The sequence below is a fragment of the Delphinapterus leucas genome, chromosome 3 (genome assembly GCF_059928025.1).
Source record: "Delphinapterus leucas isolate spDelLeu-1000000601 "Yukka" chromosome 3, BTC_Dleu_Yukka2, whole genome shotgun sequence".
Lineage (NCBI taxonomy): Eukaryota > Metazoa > Chordata > Mammalia > Artiodactyla > Monodontidae > Delphinapterus > Delphinapterus leucas.
The window spans coordinates 63131565-63147394 of NC_143131.1; the positions used below are offsets into that span (position 1 = coordinate 63131565).

Genomic DNA, 15830 nt, shown 5'->3' on the forward strand with positions numbered 1-15830 from the left:
ATATTTTTCATGTTTAGGCCAGGTTCCTCATGTTAAAAGTTTAAATACTAATAAATAATACTTAATAGAATGGAAAATCAATTCTCCATACCATGCCTTGTCCTATGTTCAGAAAATTTCTGGCAAGCTTTTTAAAGAGGAACAGAGGTAACAGAAGTTAACTTGACTGATGTATGAATAAATAATAATTAATACATGATTGGCCAATGCACATTTTAATCTAAGATATCTTAAAGCTTAAAAACAGTATTTTTCACTGCAAATATCACAATTCAACACAAGCAACAAAATTTGCAGCATGGCAGTTGATAGTAATACAACGTTCAATCAACTTCGAATGTGGAAAATAAAATTGCCAGAAAAGATTAAATCCTCTTTAAACAAATGGAATTTTAAAACCTCTTATTTCCTATTGTAGTAATATAATTATAATAAATGAAAGCTAAAAACCATAATCTTAGGAAAGAATTCTCAAGCGAACTGCCTCAGCTCTGAAGAGGGAACCCACAGCAAGGGACAGGAACTATTCACCATAAAATAGAAGGAAGAGAAAAAGAAAGGCCCACGCCTTCTTTACCAACACCTCTTTAATCCTTCCATTTCTTACAAATTTATACACATATTTTCTTTTTTTTGATGGTGACCTTTTTTTTTTTTGCCGTAATAATTACTAGTTAATTAATAACTACAATTATCATCTGATACAGCGGATTTTTCATTGTGGAGAATTCATTTCTTAGACTGGCATATATTTGCTTAAGCCAAAAAAAAATATTTTTATAATAAAAAGCCTGCAATTAAAAATAACAATGTCTTTTTAAAAAGTAGCTCCTAAAAAAAAAAAAAAAAAAGTAGCTCCTTTTAATAATCTAGGAAAGGGAGAGATGATAATGGTCTGTTACTAACTATGAGACCTCTGAAGTAGCACAGAAATAAAAAGATGAAGCAGTAGTATGGCATACCGTAAAGATTAATTTAAAAATTAAAGCAACTCATACCTAGAAGAGAACTGAATAAAAGAATAAGATGGGACATGGCTGGGCGATGGAAGCACAAAATACTGTCAAGCTTTAATTAAAAAATGTTTTCAATTTAAGCAGACCCAGGCCAGTGACTTTTCATTATTTTTAACACAGTTCCATGACTACTGACATTTTCATCAGAACAAATAAAGGATTTTTCCCCAATTTAAAATGACAAAATTATTTTTAATTTTAACTTATAATTTCTTCCTCCTCTAAAGTCAAAGAAATTTGATCTTAGCTGGACTTGTCTCTTAGCCTGAGGCTTAAATACACCTTAAGTTTTTAAAGTGTAAAAAAATATATATTTTAAAAAATATAGTTCTTCCACCATATTAGAAAACAATCTTTATCACAGACATATTATCATTTGTTTCGGGAATGAGACTACATATTCATGAAATGTCTGGTACATGACTTAGTAAAACACTTGTATTCAACAAAAACTCTCTCAAAGCAATCTGTCCTTGTAGACAAACTAGAAGGGAGCTGGCACTCTGGCAGTAGAAGACAAGCAGACTGGAAAACAAAACTAAAATGCCCTAGCCTAGATCAATTTTAAAAAAGAGAAAGACCTACCTAAAAGTCCACTTCGGAGAAATGGAAATCAAATTTGATTACAACTGTCCATCACTATGATGTGCAATTATCCTAATAATTCCAAATGCTGGTAAGTTTCAAACTGAGAAAATCAGGTTCTGCATCATGAATTACGGTTTGCTTTTTCTTCATACTGTTTTAAAACTGACAAAGTAACCTCTGTGCCAAAAGCAGGTCTGATAGGTACTCTTGATTTTCCAATTAATTTCCTGTAATACAAACTGGGTCAGGATCTCATTCCTACTCGTGGATAGTTGTAACTTCAGTGGTTGCCAATCTTTATCAATAGCAAAAGTTATAAGCCTACTTTCCAGCTATTTTTCTATATTCCTTAGAGAAGCTTCATAGAACTAATCAGAGGGTGAAATTGGCTTGTGTATAAAAAAATGCCTCTACCTTGCCTCACTCTGCCTGCCTAAGGGCATTACATATGGGTTTCCTTCTTCTTACCTTCAGCCTGTAAATCCTTGAAGGGGTTGGGGGGCCTTAGTTAAGTGGCTTTTTGGTCTTACTGACAGTGTCATCTTTTCGCTGGTCATAGGAAAATTCCATGCTGGCTACCCATAATAACATGCACAGACCTCAGTTTAATGCTGCTGTTGCTACTGTCTTTACTGTGACATTGTGAGGCTTTATTTCTTCATTAAGTGATGAAGTGATGCTCCACAGCACCAATTCAAGGAAAGCAGAAGGTGAACAGCATGTACTCAAAATTATCCTTTTACTTCTTGTTAGAGGAAAAGTAGTTCAGATATCTAAATTCTAAACTGTGTTCAATGTCAAAAGTTAACTCCTGCTAGATCTTAAGCTACTATTGTATAGAGGGACTGTGGAGTTTAGCCAATATAAAATAATAGTGTTTATGTACGGAGTCAGAGAAATAATGACAACTTGTATCTATAGAAATACCCAAAGGGCAAAACTATGTTGCAAAATGAAAGTACTCAGTATACTGTAGTTACACACTTTTGAGTCAATTTTTCTTTTTTCTTTTGTTCTTACTCAACTGGAAACTCCCTGAGGGCAGGAACCTAGCCCATCTTGTACACAACTATATCTTTGGCACCTCCTCATATTCTGGCCTGAATAAACACTTGTTGAATGAATAAAACACTTAATTGGCATATGTGTAGTAAGGAATCTGGTCTCACTTAAAGAGAGATCTGGACTTTGTTGAGAAGTAACCTCTAAAGCCTTGGAATCTCCTGAGTAATGGGAGTGCCTTTATTATTCATGGTGGGCCCCTAGGGGACCATACTTGATAGTTTATGCCAACAGTGATTCCTAGGGGGCCCCTAGATAGCTTTGCTAAGCAGATAACTCAAGATGGAAGCTGGCCACACCAGAAAGACCCACCGTATGATTAGAGCGTTGGGGCTCTGGGCCCCTGATATCAGCCTGACCTGGAGGGGAGGGTGGGAGAGTGAGTTCAACCATGAGGCAACAATTCAGTCAACAGTGCCTATTTAGTAAAGCCTCAATAAAAACCCTAAGCTTGGTGAGCTTACCTGGTTGGCAGTACTCCTGTATATACAACCAACTTTGATTGACGCAAGGAGGGTAACCCCGAAGCTTTGAGTATGAAACCCAACCAGAATCTCCTCCATCCATCTCTTCCTTTGGTTGATTCTAATTTGTGCCCTACTGTGATAATAAAACTGCAATCCTACGTAGAGTGCTTTCCTGAGTTCTGTGATTGATCTAGTGAATTATCATACTTGAGGGTGGTTTTAGGAAACCCTTAAACTTGCAGTTGGCCTCAGTAGTCTTGGACAGATTTATCAGTCTGGAGGACTCTGCCCTAATATCAAGTTTGGCTACCTCCAAGTAGCATAGTGTATTAAATTGGGGTTTCCTTTTTGCAACTCTGGTGTCTCTTTCATGGACTGTTCTTGGAATTACTTACTACTCCTCAATATATTACCACTGTACTCTATAAAGACTGCTTTTCTTAATGAACCTTCCTACAGCCTCCTAAGTTAAATTCCACTTAGGGACTGTGATCCATGAGGATCAAATTGGATATATTATGGCAGCTAAGTCAGTGCTTCCTCACTAATGTACCACAGACGGGTTAGAGGTATGCTGTGCTATTGCCTCTGCCATTAACCTCAGAAAAGTCAGGTGGCACCTGTGGTGACTGGAGCTCCTGGGGTGGTTGCCTTCCATCTCCTGCAGCATCTCTGTTTACCCCAGAGCACACTACAAGTATTACCACTTTTCTATATGTACCAACACATGAAAAAGAAATCATTACTATAATTTTCTCATGACAGTATGTCACCAACATACTTCTCCAGCATCAGACTTGGTCTCCCTCCCCTTCTTTTCTCCCTCCCCTTCTTTTCTCATCCTCTCCAGAAGCCTAATATTCTGAGGATTGCTATTTCTGAGTTCCTGGGGTTTGATATGTAACAATTTAGAAACTCTTAGCCTAACAATAATCTAGTAAAAAAAATTCACTAGTAATTCACTAAAAATTCAGTTTGTTCACTGAAACACTATAGCAAGAACTAAAATGTTTATTTTTGGCCATCTCTAGGCCAATTGCCAATTAGTCTCATGGAAGACTGAAATAAATACTGTGTTTACACGTCACCTGTATCACACAGTTTGAAAAAATAAGGCCTTTCCTTATAATGATTATAATATTTACTAGAAATTATGCTTTAAAAATCTCTGTGTTCTGAATATACAATTCAAAGGGTAAAAACGAATAGTGAAATTTTTCATTTGAAAAATATTTAGTGTGAAAAAGGAAATGTTTTTTGGATTTCACTGTAAATATTTTGGTAATTTCAAAAAATAAAACCTACCCACATTGTACCAAACACATAAAGAAAATAAACTTAATAACTCACTGAAATAAATAAAAATCATCTATGAAACAAAAGTCATAACATAAGCTAAAAAATGTTTCATCTATTTATTTTCATGAACGTTCAAATCATCCCGGCATAACTAATTTCACTGCTTCAAAATTCCATAGATTCACAGAATATTAGGGTTAAAAGGAAACATGGAGATCTACCTTGCCATCATTTTAGAGTTGAGAAAACCAAATGACTTGCTCAATATAATTAGTAGTACTGATTCAGAAAGACAGACATTAAACATTAGATGTCAATAAAAAGGAATCCTACTCATTCATATACATGCTTACCCTATTAAAAAATGGCTGCTTTTAGGATAATATATATATTACACCTTGACTAGAGAAACTCTGGAAAATATTGAAAAATATAAAGAAGAATATAAATCATCCATAACCTCATCACTCAGAAAACCTCTGTTAACAGGATAACACACTTCCTTCTATTCTTTCATTTTCCTTACATTTTAAAAGCACAGTGTGAGTATACAATTTTATAAAATTGAGATAAAATAAGTAATATTTTGGATTCTGTTTTGCCACTTAATTTTATACCACATTTTTCCACCTCATTCAAAGATTTAATAAAAACATCTTAAAGATTATACACTATTCTAGGGCTTCCCTGGTGGCGCAGTGGTTGAGAATCTGCCTGCTAATGCAGGGGACACGGGTTCGAGCCCTGGTCTGGGAGGATCCCACATACCGCGGAGCAACTAGGCCCGTGAGCCACAACTACTGAGCCTGCGCATCTGGAGCCTGTGCTCTGCAACAAGAGAGGCCGCGATAGTGAGAGGCCCGCACACCGCGATGAAGAGTGGCCCCCGCTTGCCACAACTAGAGAAAGCCCTTGCACAGAAACGAAGACCCAACACAGCAAAAATAAATTAATTAATAAACTCCTACCCCCGATGTCTTCTGAAAAAAAAAAAAAATCAGGAAATACTTAGTGTTTAACATGTATCAGGTACTGCTGTAAGCATTTCATATATGCTGATTCATTCAACGCTAACAACAATTCTGTGAGATACGTAGCATTATTATTTTTATTTTACAGATGAAAAAATCGGAGGCACCAAGAAGTAAAATGACCCACCCAAGGTCTCTCATTTTGTAAAGTGGCAGAGCTCTGATTTGAACGCAGGCTGTCTGGCTCAAGAGCCTGTGCTTTTAACTGCTATATTAAACTGCTTTGAATGTTTGCAGTTGGCACATGACTGGGGGAAGGGACAGTAAAGTATGTTACCAGCTTTAATGGGTGAAAGCCAGGGATGCTAGATGCTCTACAATGAACAGGGCAGACTCATCCAATAAAAATTATACCACGTTCCTCACAACTTTCAAACGTCTGGTTGGACATTCATGAGGTGAAAACCTGTTCACCTGGTCCTAGAACACTTTCCATACCAGTACAAAGTAGTTTTTTGGGGGGGTGGGGTGGGTCATTGCATGGTTTTAATGTACTCAATTTTCCAGGAATAACTACCAGAAAAACTGTTTGATGTTTTGGAAAATTATGTTATACCATGACCCATGGTATTTGAGTTGCTAATACAATAATACACCTCTATCAATTTGCATTTATGGCCACCAGCGTCATTTAACTACTTCACTACATTTATAATGTAGTCATGGTCAAGTATTTATATATCAATGTACTATTTATTATAAATTACTTTTATTTCTTCTTTCTATTGAATTAGGGCAACATGTTGATTTTTAAATTGTGGATGTACCCATCTTTGGATCCTAAATTTCATTTAGGATCCAAAAGACCCCTATATTTGTTGAGGTCCCATACCATTATTGGGGGTTTTAATTTTTGAGGACTTTTCTTTATTTCCTCTGATGTCTTTAGTCTACTTCTTTCTAAATTTGTACACATAATGAGAAAACTTACAATTTGGCTGATTTGTCTTTTGGTACACGGGCCTCTCACTGTTGTGGCCTTTCCCGCCGTGGAGCACAGGCTCCGGACGCGCAGGCTCAGCGGCCATGGCCCACGGGCCCAGCCACTCCGCGGCATGTGGGATCCTCCCGGACCGGGGCACGAACCCGTGTCCCCTGCATCGGCAGGTGGACTCTCAACCACTGCGCCACCAGGGAAGCCCCTGATTCGTCTTTTTAAAGTACCATTTTGAGAGCTGGAGGTGAGATCAGGAGTCACAACATTCTGCACCAGAATATTCAATTTATCTCTACAGGTTCTACTTTTCAAAGTTCCACTTTTTTCTTTGTTTAAAGTTCTAACTGTTTCCTTATTTGACTGTTGCTGGTGAATTTCTGGTTGCCATTCTTATTACTACTACTTGTTTGATCATTTTGTTAGCTTTTGGGGATGAATGTTGTGATTCTCTTCACTTGGCAGTTCTTTTTAAATAAATTTATTTATTTATTTTTGGCTGCATTGGGTCTTCGTTGCTGCGCACAGGCTTTCCCTAGTTGTGGCAAGCAGGGGCTACTCTTTGTTGCGGTGCGCGGGCTTCTCATTGTAGTGGCTTGTCTTGTTGCGGAGCATGGGCTCTAGGCGCACAGGCTTCAGTAGCTGTGGCACGTGGGCTCAGTAGTTGTGGCTCGTGGGCTCTAGAGCACAGGCTCAGTAGTTGTGGCGCACAGGCTTAGTTGCTCCACAGCATGTGGGATCTTCCCGGACCAAGGCTCAAACCCATGTACCCTGCATTGGCAGGCAGATTCTTAACCACTGTGCCACCAGGGAAGTCTCTGACTTCTTTTTTTGCATACTCTTTGGATAGAGTGCTTTTATTTTCCTTTGAAGAGATCATCCCAATAAACGTTTTCTTTAGGATAAAAAGGTGAATCCTTCAATTACTCTGTGATGAATGAAAACTTACTACAAGCTTTTCTAATCTCAACTGTATTCCTCTTATAGCTAATAAACTATAAGAGTCTACTCAGGGTCCATTATCACATATCATATCACTTCCAAAAACATTAGCTAATATTTATTGAGTGATGACAACGTGCCAGTCACTGTTGTAAGAGCTTCACATTTATTATCTCATTAATCTCGCAAGAATCCTGTGAGGTAGATATTATATTCATAGGAAACTGAGGTGCAGAAAAGTTACTTACCGATTTGCCCAAGGTCACAAAGCTAGTAAGTGGCAAAGCAGGGATCTGCATCCTGGTCATCTGATATCAAACCCAAGTTATTCAGACCTTATTGTCTCCCAAGGTTTTAGGGGCCTCCTTTCCCCTCAAAGACTAACTATGCTTCACTATAGATTTTTTGATTACCACTTTCTCTTTACAGCCTACTACAAATGCTCAATAAATATTTATTACTTAAATAAATGAAAGACTTTACTGCTTTCCCCCCATCTCTTCCAATGTGTCTTTTCCTTTTAGCAACAAGAAGGACAAACTAAAATCCCAAATACTGTTCATACTCATTTCTGAGCAGTCAAGAGATAATCACGTTCTACAACTGAAAAACATTATAAGCTTAAGAGTTTTTGCCTATACTTTCTAACTGAGCTGACCAAAGCTGAAGAGAAATGCATGTAGCTCTTTTGACTATTTCGTTGCACAGCCCTGATATCACATTTGCTTTGAAGGGGGAATTTTTTGTAACGCTGTGCAAGCATTAGGTACTCTTCTTTCTTACCTCTGGCAGAAGCAGCTCTATGCTCCCGGGCAGCTCAGATCACCAATCATGTACCCTGCAATGCCCTACCAGCCCTGGGAACCACTGATACACCAGATCTATTCAAGCTACCTGTGTGCCCATCAGAACTTACTGTTCTATCTCTTAGTTTGTCAGATTTCCGACATCAAATTAATAGGAGGTCAAGCATATAGACAGATTATGCATCTTAGGCAACATGCTTGATTTAGAGTGAAAGGTCAGTGGATATATAATGCTAACACAAACAAGATTATTACAGTTTCAGATACAATGACAGGCTGATGGTTTTGGCATTATTTTGAGATAGGCAAGCCTCTTGCCTCATTCCAAGTCATACCCCATAAGTAACATTAAAGAATTTTTTGAGAGACACCAAGGCATGTAAATAAATGTATGAAGATAATGTAAAGAGAAATACAATACTGAATTTTTAAATGAAAACAGTCAGGTATTTTTAGTAGCCTATGATAAAAGAACCGTGTCGTAGGAATAGAATAATTATGGGAATGAAAGTCTGTTAATGTAGACAACAATTTTTATGGCAGAATCTATGTATATCAACTAATTCAATGTGGAAAAGAACCCTTGTATGTTAGAGATATATAACAGTACCAGAGAAAAGTGTACACATGATAAGTAAATGTGGATAACAAGGAGAAGTAAATTGAGATGATAATGGTTTGGACAGAACAAATTAAAGGATATATGTATAACTGATTCACTTTGCTGTACACCTGAAACTAACACAACATTTAAATGAACTATAATAAAAATTTTTTTAAAAAGATAAAAAAATGTTCACAAAATTAAAAGGCCAGATTTGAAACAGACTTGTTAGAGGAAGAACTGTTTGAGACTAAGAATCTACTTCAATTATTTGCATTTTAATAAAAAAGATGCAATGGCATCACTTGAAAACTGAGCTAATGTATTTTGAAAATTACTTACACTGATGACTGATGAAGAAGCTGACAAGTTTAAACCTTCAAGATCAGCTATCAAGCTTGGAGAAAGAGCTGGGGTGGGACGTGCAACTGGAGTGGACACTGGGTTAACTATAAGAAAAGGCTCAAATTAGCAAATGTGCATGAAAATTTAATTCATATTACTAAAAGCAACATTTTTATTTTGCTAGTAAATCTAATTAAATTACTTTGATGAATAAATCTATGACAATTCTATTTAACATCTTCATTTAGTCAAGTTATTATCAAGTCATGGCAGTTAGTCTTAGCTTTCAAAACATAATGGCAAATCCTATAACAAAATAAGAATATAAATATCTTGAGTAATAGTTTTTGAAAATTTTTATCACCTAACATTATCACTAACATTAATCACCCAGTGACTTCACTAAAAGAGGAAGGTAAAGAAACATTTTTTCAGACTAATGTAAAAATAACTATAGCTTTCAAGAGAGTTCTCCAGTTGAGTTATAAGTCTTAAAAGGGTGCTTATTAAATCCTTTCTCTATTTTATTCTCCACTGTAATAATTATAAGGGGCCCAGACTACCTAATTCCCTTCTAATTATACTTTGTCAGCAAAAGCTATGCGCTAGATAGAAATGTTTGATTCTAAAAAAAATTTGAAAATCTTTTGTAAATGCAAATCTGATCATGTTACTCCCTTGCTTAAGACTCTTCAAAGGCTCACAATTGCCTACATGATAAAAGTCCAACTCCTTAATTAAATGCGCAAGGTCCTCTATGATCTAGCTCTGCACTGTCCAATAGAACTTTCTGTGATGATGGAAATGTTCTGTGACTGTAGGTCCAACATGATGGCCACTAGCGCACATACCGAATGTGCTTTTGAAATGTGGTTAGTATGACCAAAGAACTGCATTTAAAATTTTAATTAATTTAAATAGCTACATGTGGCCAGTGGCCACCATACTAGGCAGGTCTAGCCAATTTCATCTCCAATTTCATCAGCCACTCCTATGTTCTAGTTCTACCAAATAAGAGTTCCCAAGATCTTGTTTCATGTCTGAACCTTGTATATCGTATTCCCTCTGCCTAGAAGGTACGTCTTTGCCTTGCCCACCTTGCAACTTCTACCCAGTAAGATACCACTTAGAGGGAAAGCACAGCCTGACTCACTTAAACACAGCTTATATGTGCCTCATTTGTTCCACAGATGTACTTGGACACACTTCTACAACCATACTTCTCTTGTAATACAAATTTGTGTCTTTACATATTTTCATTTCTACTGGTCTGTGTGAGCAGACTTTGACACATTAATTTTTAGTGCTTAGTAATTGCTCAACTGTTTGTCGAATGAAATAAAATTCAAATGTAGAAAAAGTTTTAGCTTCCAACACGTTCTCACGCTAAAACAATACTATAAAGGAAGTAACGTTTACTTCACATGACATCGCTTTTCAAAGCATCTTTTTCTCACTTTAGTCTCACAATATCTTGTAAGCTAGGCAGAACAAATGTTAATTCATAAAGTTAGCAATAAATATTTCTTGAACAAGAGAGCAAGGGAGAGAAAAAGAAGTTCAAGATACAGTTCTTGTCTTCAAGTGACTTAAAAGCTAACTGAGAAAAAAAAGATACTCATGCTTGAAGAAGAAAAAAAATACAATCCATAAGTGATACTGCCAAAAAAGAAAAATTTCAAAGGAAATCTTAAATAAAATCTCAACATACACAATACAAAAAGCAGAGTGGAGACTGGGTGGAGGAGGGAGTGGAGCCACTGGTTGCTTCCTTGCACTCCTAAAGGAGTATGCCCTTAGTGTGAAGCACTGCTACAAATGCCCAGGTCTCCTTAGACATATGTTGAAAACCACTAACAATTAGCAAGTGCCATAGGGAATCGGAAAGAAAAAAAGAATCAATGGGGATAGGGTGGTAAGAGAAGGCTTGGTGAGTAAGAGGGAATGAAGCCCAGTTTTTAAGTAAGGGTAGCATTCAAATAAGAGGAAAGGAAGAAGCTGGTTACTTACTGAAGCTGGTTAGTTACTGAATGAGATCATGTAAACAAAGGCTGAGAGGTGGGGAATTGTAAAGCTAAGGGGGTTGGATTTATCCTATACACCAAAGGAGAACTGTTAAAAATCTACCAAGAAGAGGAATGATATGACATATGGTACTGCAGGATGATTAGTCAGAGGCCAGTGTAAGAGACAGGCTGAAGAACTGGAAAGAGCACTCGGCTGGCAGTGAGGAGGAATTTACAATAGTTTAGGCATGATGTGACAAGGGCTAAAGTAAGATAATGGTAGTGAGCAGGCAGAAAGGGCATTTATATAAAGACATTGCAAACTGAGGCACAGGGAGATTAAGACTTGCAAGATCATGAAACAAGTGAATGGTAGAACTACTATAGGACTAGAGATTGGATCTTCTAATTGAATCAAAATGTGTTGCCTTTCCATGCAACATATAACTTTTCTGGTGGGTTCTAAGTGCATGTTTGTTCATTTGTTTGTCTATCCATCCATCCAAACTATTAGATGATCATATAAGGAATAAAAATTGACTAAGAAATAGCCTCTGATTCAACTCTAGCTTGGCTAAAGACATAGAGAAGAAAAAGACAAGAGAAGAAAAATTCACACCAAAGGTAAGCTTGACTCTTAAAAAAAAAAAAAAAAAAAGACGAACTTTTAGTATCATTTCAGAAGGCAGAAGCTCTGGCATTAAACAAATGATTACACACCTGTTAACAGGTCTGGCAAGATAAAAGCTGGCACTGAAGGTTTATCCTAAATTGGATTCTGCAGCCAGTTGACTGTGGCAACTTAACGTGTAAGAAACAAAATGACTCTATGTAGTTTTTTTTTTTAATAACATGGCATACAAATTAAAATTAGATAACATTTCCACCTATCAAATTGGCAAAGGCAATTTTTAAATACAAAATCCAGACTGGTAAGGGTAAAAGGAATCTGGCACTCTCATATTACTACTGTGTAAGTTGGTACCAACTTTGTGAAAGGCAATTTTAGACAGTAGAATTCTTCAAAGCCTTTTTCCCGGCAATTCTACTCCTGGGAATTTATCTTAAGGATAGAGTCATGGAGATAATGCAATAATACATTTATGAAGATGTGTGTTGTTCACTGCTTATGACAGTAAAAATGGAAACAATAGTAGTTAATTAAACAACAGTTTAATTTCCAACAACAGTAAACTTGTTAAATAGAATTTATTACAACAACATAGAGGATAACCATGCAGTCATTAAAAATGAAGTTGTTAAAGAATATTTATGGCAAGGAAAGGAATGTGCACGATAAAAACAGAAAGAAGCAAATAATGAAACAGTACCTCAGTACAATCCAATCTGGAGGGAAAGGGATTTGCCCATGAAAAGAATCTGAGCTGATTTGTCAGAATGCTAACCCATTTTCTTTTCTTTTTAAAACTTTCTACAGGGGCTTCCCTGGTGGCGCAGTGGTTTAGAGTCCGCCTGCCGATGCGGGGGACACGGGTTCGTGCCCCGGTCTGGGAGGATCCCACATGCCGCGGAGTGGCTAGGCCCGTGAGCTATGGCCGCTGAGCCTGCGCTCCGCAACGGGAGAGGCCACAACAGTGAGAGGCCCGCGTACCGCAAAAGAAAAACAAAAACAAAAACAAACAAAAAACTTTCTACAAAACACTTTCTTTACTAAAGTATATTTACTAAAGTAATTATACAATTGTTCTGCTTTAAAATCTCAGTAAAACTTTTAATATATAATGGTTATACATATAACCATTTTAATATATAATGGTTATATATATTGTGTATATATATATATAAAACCATTATAATGGTTATATATATATATATATATACACAATATATATAACCATTATAATGGTTTTATATATATATAATATATATAACCATTATAATATATAATGGTTTAATATGAAGTTATTTAACTTTTTAAATGTAATTTGCTGCTGTGGTGTCCTCATCTCCATTACAGCTAACTCTTATATCAAGCACAGTTTTAATTACTTTTACATTTATCAACTCATTTAATCCTCTTAATATTCCTAATAAGTATTACTATTATCCCAATTTTATAGATAAAGCAACTAAAGCACAGAGAGATAAAGTAACTTGCCCAAGGTCACACAGCTAGTAAATAATAGAAATGGGATTCAAACTCAATCTAGCTCCACTGTCCTCTTAGCCACTCCACTCTACTGCCTCTACTACAGTTTATTCAACAGTATGACATCACAGATCATAAGTCTTATTTGTGGCATGATTATTGTTGGCTGATAAAATTTTAAAAAGACTTCAGTTAGTTGTACTAATAGTGTAATTACATAGGTTTATATTTCCTATAAAAGGATGCCAGGATATGATGCTGCTGCTTTATCCAACTGAGACCAACCACATGGTATGAGGTACTAAAAGATATTTTAATTTTCAGAAATATAAACTATGTCTGGAAAAAATAAAGTGTATTTCTGTCACTAAGCCTATCTACTGTTAGGCCGTATATTCTCCTACTATAAATATTTTCTAATGTATTATCAACTGACCCCATGAAACAGAGTCATATAACTTCAAAATCTAAAGATACTGTAGAAACTTTTCAGCATTCTTTTTTCATTTTACAAATGAATAAATGAGACAAATTAACTCACTTAACTGATTAAAGGGCAGGCCAGGACTAATGCCTGTGCTTATGATAACACCCCCTCAACAGATGCAGCAAGGAAATATCAAGTTACTTATTTAAAATCACAGAACTGTTTTACAGTAGAGCCAATTTATTGCCAGGGTTGCTAACTATACTGCCTCCTTAGAGAGAGATGATGATTTTTTCAGGTAGTAGCAAGCTCTTTCCCTCCTCCATGTCTTTTTTCTCCTCACTCTCTTCTCTTGCCTCCCCAGCTGCTTGACTAATTCTTACTTATACTCAGCTCCACCGTTATATCCTGCTACAGCTAGGTGGGTTAGGTACCCCAATACCTAACAGCATTCTGTGCGTATCTCTTTCTCATTTCATTTATAATGTGGTAATCTAAGGGCTGACTTATCTGTTTCTCCCATGACACCTGGAGAGTTCCGTGGGGAGGGACAATGTTACGCCCATTTAGAATCTCTAGTATATAGCAGATTACCTAGATCATAGCAAGTGTTCAATAAACGTTTTCTGAATGAAGACATAAATAAATTGAGGACTTGCAGTTCTCCTGGCATGCAGTGTGTACTGAACAAAACATCTCTGTGGATTACGACTAGATAAAATGTAAGAAGTATGTCTGCCTCTCCTTCAAAATTAATCTAATTCTCACAGCAGAGAACTTAAGCCGCTGGAGAGTGACTTTTTAGTTTTGATCAACAAACTGCTTGCCATGGACAGTGGAGAACTATTGTAGGCTAATAAGTAGCACATAACGAAGTCAGTGTTTTAGGAACCATCATCAACAATTCTTTTCTCCCACAACACTCCACTTATTTTTACCTTTAAGCTTCTTCCAGAAGGCCTTTTAGCTTGTTAATTGGTTTTTGTCTCTTTCCTCATATTTTAACCATACTTTGCAGCTCTATTATCTCTCTTACATAATAGCTACTAGCTCAGGTATCTATGTCTCTTACTAGATTCTAGTCTCTGGAAGAGTATGGCTAAATTCTATTCGTCTGTTCTAGCACCTAGCAAAGTACCTTGCACTTATCAGACAATCCACAAACATTTGTTAAATTGACCAAAACAAAAAAAAAGTTTCAAGTGTCATTTCTGACAAATGCAAGATTACAAAAGACTTTAAAATAAATAGTTCTTGGGTATTAAAATCAAACAGAAATATACCCTAAGTTGAGTTAAATATAAGTTAGGATGAAATTTCCCTTAAAATGAAAATCTTATATTTAAATTCTTAAAACTTAATATTTAAGAAAAATTTGTTTCTATATATTATAAAAAAGCTTTAAAAAGAATCAAACAATAAAAATTGTATCATTTTACAATTTTTTCTTTAGCTGTCAGGAAATCCAGCGTCAAATTCAAGGAGAAAAGGAACTGGTGCACTCTAGTACCTTGTAACCTTTCCTCTTAATTCCATTTTAAATATGCCTGACTGTTGTTATTTTACAATTTAAAACTTAAACTTCACATATAAATGTAAAATATTCATTGTCACAGAAAGATACAAAGTAAAAGTATTTTTCTCTCCTCTGTCCCTGATTTAGTCTTATATCCCAAAGAGGCCAGAGCTATCATTGTTAAGTATTTCTTCTGTACCCTTCCAGAAATATATGATGTACAATCATATTTGTGTTTGTGTGCAGGATACAGTTCCTCTTTTCCTCCTTTTTTACATAAGTGGAGTCATACTCTACATGTGTCTTATTTTTAACTTATAATGTTTCATACATATAATAACATAACTAGCATATAAAGATTTGTCTCACTTTTCTTAATGGTTGTATTAGACTACTGGTAGACATTTCGTTTATTTTCAGGATGCTGCTGTAAAAATAATGCTGCAATGAAATTTCTATACATACCTTTGCATACTTTATTAATTCAACAAATATTTACTGGGTACCCACTATCTGCCAGGTGTTGTTCTAGGTACTAAGAATAACAGTGAGCAAGACAGACAATAAACGAGTAATACAAATAGTTAAGATAATTTCATATAGTGAAAAATGCCACGAAGACAATCAAGAGTGACTTGTGAAGTGTGTAAGAGAAGGTGACTTTTGAGCTGAGATTT

The 15830-nt window shown here is 36.0% G+C and overlaps 1 protein-coding gene across 3 annotated transcripts in view; it reads right to left on the bottom strand.

Moving 5' to 3' along the window:
• AP3B1 (adaptor related protein complex 3 subunit beta 1) overlaps positions 1-15830 on the bottom strand; it is a 276365-nt gene that overhangs the window by 66104 nt on the left and 194431 nt on the right. For all 3 annotated transcript variants that reach the window (XM_089909045.1, XM_022594378.3, XM_089909046.1), the window contains one exon: positions 9092-9198. In XM_089909045.1, coding sequence (XP_089765171.1) covers positions 9092-9198 — 107 coding nt within the window. The remainder of the gene's footprint in view (positions 1-9091; positions 9199-15830) is intronic.